Source organism: Papilio polytes, unplaced genomic scaffold (genome assembly GCF_000836215.1).
Source record: "Papilio polytes unplaced genomic scaffold, Ppol_1.0 DF821400.1, whole genome shotgun sequence".
NCBI classification, from domain to species: domain Eukaryota; kingdom Metazoa; phylum Arthropoda; class Insecta; order Lepidoptera; family Papilionidae; genus Papilio; species Papilio polytes.
In genome coordinates, this window is record NW_013527804.1 from 3,655,332 (window position 1) to 3,662,273 (window position 6,942).

The window sequence follows — 6,942 nt, forward strand, 5'->3', positions numbered from 1 at the left end:
TGACGCTGCAGTCGTCGCTGCACTCCGAGATACAGGCCAAGCAGGCGGTGGGCGAGGAGCTCAGCAGGACCAGGGCGGAGCTGCTCGCCAGCCAGAGGTCAGTGTCCGGTGTCCGGTGTCCCTACATGCAAATGAAACGTTATGAGAGAACTAGCCGTTCTCTTGTGACTTCATCCGCATAAAATTAAGGAAATTTCATTTCATTGTTTACGTGTGTCAAATTGTCAATTGCAAATGTCAAAATGACACGACATGACAAAACTTGGCAATCTTGCTTCCTTGATGTTGGCAGCGACTTATGGTCTCTTTCCCACATTGGGGTTATTATGCAAAATATTTCCCCTCTCAATGACGTGAAAATATTAATCTAAAACGTGACGAAAGTGTATGGCTTTTTGTTAGAAAAAGAATTATATAAAAATATGCTGTAATTGCTGACATCTTAGGCAACAAAGAAGTATGTGTTTTGCTTTATTATAATAGTATAGATAAATATTCTCACTTAGAATCACCACAGCGTTCGCGTGTGGTCACCACCATTCATAGCAGTAGTTATAAGAATAATATGGGTATAAACCAATTATGGTTTATACCTATAATTACTGTTAGGAATGGTGGTGAACCCACGCTCTGGTGATTCTATGAAAACTGGTTGTGTTTGATTGTCGCGTATAATGGTAGAAAGCACTCAGGAAAAACTTTTATTGTATGGTGTTTATACCGTATAGTCTTTTATTTGTACATAATTTACTCGACGTTCTTACGGTGAAGGAAAAGATTGTGATGCAGATATCTGCGAAGAAATTCAAAGATATGTGTGAAGTCAACCCGCAGTACAGCGTGGTTGACTATAACCTATTCACCCTAACTTACAGGATTCTCAGTGGGGTCTTATAGTGAGTTGATGATGAATTACTAATGGTTACTATCTCCAGGGAGCTGATGGAAACACGGCAGCGCCTGGAGACCCTGGCGCACGACATGAAGCGCAAAGAACAGCACATCCGCGACATTCAGGCCAAGCTGGACACGCCCGCGCAGCCCGGCAACTCATGTGAGTACCGCCCCCGACACACCCCCTACACCCCCACACACCCCCACATCATACCATACCAGTGGACTTGCTTGGTTTCTTTTTATTGCTAGCTTGCCTTACCGACTTTGGTGGAAACCAAATAAAACCATCTATACTGCTAACATTAAGAGGAAAGATTTGTATTTTTGTATTGAACTCAAAAACTACTTGGAATATTTCAAAAATTCTTTCAAGTAACAAAGGCTAACTTTTTTTTTAATTTAATACTTCAGCTGTTATAATTCTTTGATACATTGATAAACGATTTCTACAATATTTGAAATGTAGGCAGTTTTCTCTATTTAAAGATTAGTATAATTTTCGATAGTAATTGTGGATGGAACTGTATGTCTCAATGAATGGATTACCGTAACATAGAGGTGGCGAACCTTTATCAGCATACTATTTTTCTAAATAAATTTTTAATGCTGTCATAGAATAGACATCTTTGGTCGTCTTTGGTGCCGGAGGCCTAATTTAAGTCCCTCTCTCTTTACCACCCTTTTCTTATAAGGAGAGGTTGGGAAGAGGAAGTGGATTTGACGGTGGAGGAGATGCATTGAAAGGGGAAATATCCTCTTTATGTGGGTCTCCTCCTCCGTCGTTTAAGGGTAGGCAACGCATCTGCAATTGCGGATGTCTATGGGCAGCGGTCGCTTCACCATTTTGGCGGTTTCAGGTGGCCGCTTGCTCGTTTGCCACCTTATGTTATAAAAAAAAAAGACATAAAATAATTTGGACTTGATTGTGGCATATTCCGTGGCACATGATACCTATTTCATAGTTTTTCATTCTGCATTATGAATTTTGTGACCAATGACGTGTGTCATTTGTGACCAATGGTTCGCCACCTCTGCCATTGAATCTGCTTGGGCTTGCTTCAAAGCATGGGTGTTTATTGTAATTTTATGGAATCACACAAGTTCACTTGGTATTGTATTTATCGCTTTCAGGCTACCATTTTGCTTTTAAATAGTAGCGTATTAAGTATTATTTATATTTATTTATCATATGTACCAGTTTCAGCACATACTGTATAACAGAAGTATTATTATGTTTATTTAGTGCACCTTTTCTTTTTGTTTTCGTTACATGTTCCGCACAATCCCACCCCAATCAATACAAATAATAAAACGGCAATTGTACGTATCCGTGACGTCACACGCTCGCCCCCGACGTCAAATGGAATTTTGGGCTCCCCCCACAAAGGGCAACGTCGACCGCGTCGAAAAAAACGAAAATAATTACCCGGGATTTTATAATCTGTATTCTGTTCACAATTGGTGGCATTATGGACTCTATGGTCGATTTGTGAATCTGTATTTTTAATCTGTGAAAAATGCAATTGGAACTGTGATTTCGAAAACGCGCCATTTCAAAAATGGAACATTTTGTTTTTACTTTTCTGTTTGTTTTATATTTTAACCAACTGCATTTATGGACGTAACTGTATTAATGTGGCATTTATTTTACGTCGCGTGGATTTTCTATACATTTTGTTGTTTTTTTTTTCTTTATAACTTCTGTGTTGTGCTTTTGTATGACAGTTCGTGTATGGTTTAGGCCGTATATACCTTTGTTTTTGGGCGTCACCTCTTGTATATGGGGTGTTGCTGTTTTATTATATCATCATTTGTATGATTTTAAATGAAAATTTCATTTGGTGCTTTAAACCTATTGTTTAAACATTTTATTTCTTAAATAATGTTGGGTCTGATATCCAAATAATGTCATTCTAGTCTTTTAGTGGAAATCTAGTCCAAGACGACTATTACCAAAGATTTTTTTTTTCTAAAATACGCCTTCCAAACGAACTAGTCATTTGTATTTTTTTTTATTTTTAAAGATGATTTTTTGTCAAGTGAAGTGAAGACTTGTCATTTTTAAGTCTTAATTTCAGATCTGTATGTTTACCTATATGTAGTGCAGTACGGTTTTGTTTATTTTTTTATTTTGCTTAAAAAATACAATCTCTAAAGCACAACGTGGAAGTTTTTATTTTTCAGTTTAGATCATTTTTAGTGAATCTCGGTGCATTTTATTGTTTGTTATATTTATTATTTAAGAGAATCTTTTGTAATGTTTCGACACTACAGCTTATATGATTCATTTTTTCTGTATAAAACGAGAAAAGTGTTTTTTTTTACCTATGTATGAAAAAAAATTTCGAATTTCGAAAAATAAATTCAAGTTAAATATTCCAATTCTTTTACCCATGTCTTTGTCGCCATTTTCCGTGTTTAGTCAATTTTTTTTTAATCACATACATGATTAAAAAAAATCTTTGTTTTTAATATTTTTTGTACCTCAAAGGCTGCTAGTGTCGAAATGCAATCTTTTTACTTTTCTTATATACTGTTTGTGTTTTTTTTTAAGTTTACATTTATTATGCATTTACTTGAAGTTTTTGTTTTCTCTGTATACCATCCACGCGCACTGCATGTGAATAAGATATATTTATGGGAACTGTTTAGTACATTTTTCTTGTACATAATGGATATTAAAGTTGTAATGCCTTGTTACATTTTGTTTGTTTTATTCAACTGAAAGAAACATATATTATAATAGTCACATAGCCTTTTCGTATAGCTTTAGAAAAAATCGTCACAAAAAATAAAAGATATCTTAGGTATAGTGTATACTTTTTTTTGTTTTTTTTTTTTATGATTTTTTATTATTAACGTGGGCTTATTTAGTGACTACTATAACATTCATAAGTAGAATTACTGTAAAGACAATAGTAAATGGTTTTATAGTATTTAGTAGTCCAAAAACCATTAGTCTATTGTCGCTTAATGTAAAATGAACTTAATGTACGGGGCATTAAAGTGGAAAGTTGTTGCAAGCAGCTAGACAAGGATCTGCGAAATCTTCGACGTATTGGAGCGGCAAAGAAGAGAATGGTTCGTTCTTTTATAGTCTAAGAGTTTGTTTATAATGTCTAATTAGAAGTAGTAATTTGTTTGTGAATGTTTACCCCTCTTGTGTTTTACAGTACCTGTTGTTACATTTTGTCATAAGGTGATTCCCGTTGGGTCAATCGATACAATGGGAGTTTACCATTGGGCGGATCGAATCTGTAAAATCAATCGACTTAACGGGAAAAGCCTATTTTGTGTTAGATACTGTGTCAGAATTAAAGATACATATTTAAAAATTCTCCAAAAAAATTTTTTTTTGTTTTTTTTTGTCGATTTTTTTTCCTTTTTATTTCTTTTTTCTTAATAATGGAACGGTTGTTTCTTTTTGCCATGTCTATAAAATCTTTAATTCTTCACCTTAGTATATTTTATCGTTTACTCTAAAATCATTCGTTCAAGTCATTCACTCGATATCATTCTCACAGTATATTTTTGAATTTTTTTTTTAACAACAGAGATTGTATTAATATAAAGCTCTAATAGATTTCTTGCCTTTGTGCGGAGTTTATAATTTTTTTTACTTTCGGAGTATATTTTGTAAGTACGAGCAAGTGTAAAAAACAAAAAAATCCAAACGCACGACCATTGTTTTGTGAGTCTTGAAGTTATAATTTTGTTCTATTTTTATTATATAAGTTTATTAAATTTGAAAATTAAAAATACAGAAATTACCACATAAAAAATGAGGTTGCAACCCTAACACTAAAAAAAAAAAATTGTTTCAATTTAATCGACTTTGCCAAATTTAATTTATGTCACAACCCTAATTACACATTTTAAAATGTGACTTATATACGCTATATAATTTGCTTATAGATATCCTAATATTTTGAAAAAAAAAATGGGATTGTGCTTAAAAATACATTTTAGCTCAATGTTTACTAAAATGTTTCGTTAATTAAATTTTCTTATATGTATTTTGGTATTTTTTAATATGTAAAGAAATAATTTAAGACTCATAAAACAGTGGTATACATTTTTTTTTAATTACTCCATTTATCGATACTTCTTTCCATGTAAATCGCTTCGCTTGTGCTTTAGCTTTTTGCGGTGGCGTGGATGTGACATTGAACAATATACGAAATGTATTTTGTATACCTCTAAGTAAAAGATATGAAAAAAAAAACATACATACAAATTGAGTACCTCTTTTGGGAAGTCGGTCAATGAGAATACACGGTTACTACCTCAAGACTTTACAAGATTTTTTTGCAATACCAAATTTGTCGATTAAATTAAAATAGGAGAGAAATTATTAGATTTTTTTGCATTAAAATATTATTTTGAAACCAACAAGCTTTTATTTTAAACTAGTACAATCTCATACAAAAGTGTTTGTTTTTTTTTTCATCTCATCCGCAAATGTCCATACCATAACCACCACATAACGTGCTAAGCGATGGTTTTTTTTTTCTTTAACACTTGTTTGTATACCCATAGGTCTGACTAATATTGTTTTCTCAATTGTATAGTTTACTCCTAGTTTTTTGTAAACCCTTCCTACCATAATACCGCCAATGTTCACCATTCACATAGTTTTTTGTGTTAAATACTTGATAGTTATTTGTTTTTCAAATTTTAAAAATTGTGTAGCCTTGTCTTTCTTTTGGGTTAGTTATCTTAAATTTTAAATATCTGCGTGATTCTCAATATGTAACCAAGTTATTATAGTTGTGGAGAATTAACTGTTATAACTTAATGATTAACTTAAGCTATGTAGCATCTAGGATAAACACAGGTCGTGTATTATGTAAACATTTACTTTATGTATTATAACACTGATATTGTGTGAATGGTGACTTAGTATATCGTCTTTTGTATATGTCCAGTGCATGTACGTAGTTGGAGATATGTCCACTAAATATGTTCATTATTCGAGTGTAAAAGTGTTTTTAAAATCAGTCGGAAATGTTAACGAAATTAATTCGTAACACTTTTGTGCTCGTCTGTACTTGCCACCATTTTTATAATTTTTTGTGAACGTGGTTTCGGTTGGGGATTGGTTTATGTGTTTTCTTTTTTTTGTTTTTTAATTGGTGCTAAAGTGCGTTATGCTTTTTTCAGTTTTGGATCGGCCACCGTCTCAAATGAGTTATTTGGATCAGTTCCTAAAAGACGCACCTACGGAGAGGCATTACGATAATGTAGCCTCTATGAACAACGAACAGAAGGTTGGTATTTCTTTGCATTTTGTTATAAATAAATTGTATCAGTGAATAATATATGTTGTCAATTTAGAAAAAAGTGCTTGTTAACATTGGTGGACTAAAAAAATTAACAAATTGTACATTTTAATTACAATAAATTTAAAAGATAAGCTAAAAAAATCTTGAATTATTAAATAGAGTTTTTTTTTTAATATTAAAACTAGTATTAAATCAAAAAAGTTTACTAATAAAGTAAAAAAAATTGTGTTTAAATCTAGACTTTAATCAGTGTCTTTTTTACGAATCTTAGTTGCTTTTTTTGTGTTTTAACATTTTTTTGCTAATATTTTTTTGTTTGCGTCCATGTTTTTTTGATTTTATGTTTCGCTCGCTTGCGCACAGATGTCGCCGCAATACCGATACAGAAATGCTCAGCATTGTTGCAATGTAAAGGTATTTGCACTTTTTATTTTTTCAATTATTTTTTTTATTTTTTTATTTTAATTCTTCCCAAAGCTTTTGCCGTTTAACCTTTTTTATGTTGGGTGTTGGTTATTCAATGTTAATTTTGTTTTTCTTTTTTGTGGAAAAGAAAGCAATAATTTGATTTTTTAATATTTCCACCATCAATTTACTATATGTATTCTAGTTGTATAACGGTGAATTTGTACTTATTCTATTTTACAAAATGAAAGTGATGTTTTTATATGTTTTTCAATATAAGTATTATAATGTTTCAGTTGATGTACGGATCACAACAGTCGACGGCTCTGAGCGGCTCAGCGGAGTCTCCAGATGA

The 6,942-nt window shown here is 32.3% G+C and overlaps 1 protein-coding gene across 1 annotated transcript in view; it reads left to right on the forward strand.

Annotated features, from left to right (window-relative positions):
- The window catches only part of LOC106108714 (serine/threonine-protein kinase Genghis Khan), a 43,170-nt gene that overhangs the window by 25,716 nt on the left and 10,512 nt on the right, over positions 1-6,942 (forward strand). The window contains 5 exon segments of the mRNA XM_013289975.1: positions 2-97; positions 936-1,054; positions 6,061-6,167; positions 6,546-6,596; positions 6,884-6,940. Of these exon segments, the coding sequence (XP_013145429.1) occupies positions 2-97; positions 936-1,054; positions 6,061-6,167; positions 6,546-6,596; positions 6,884-6,940 (430 nt within the window).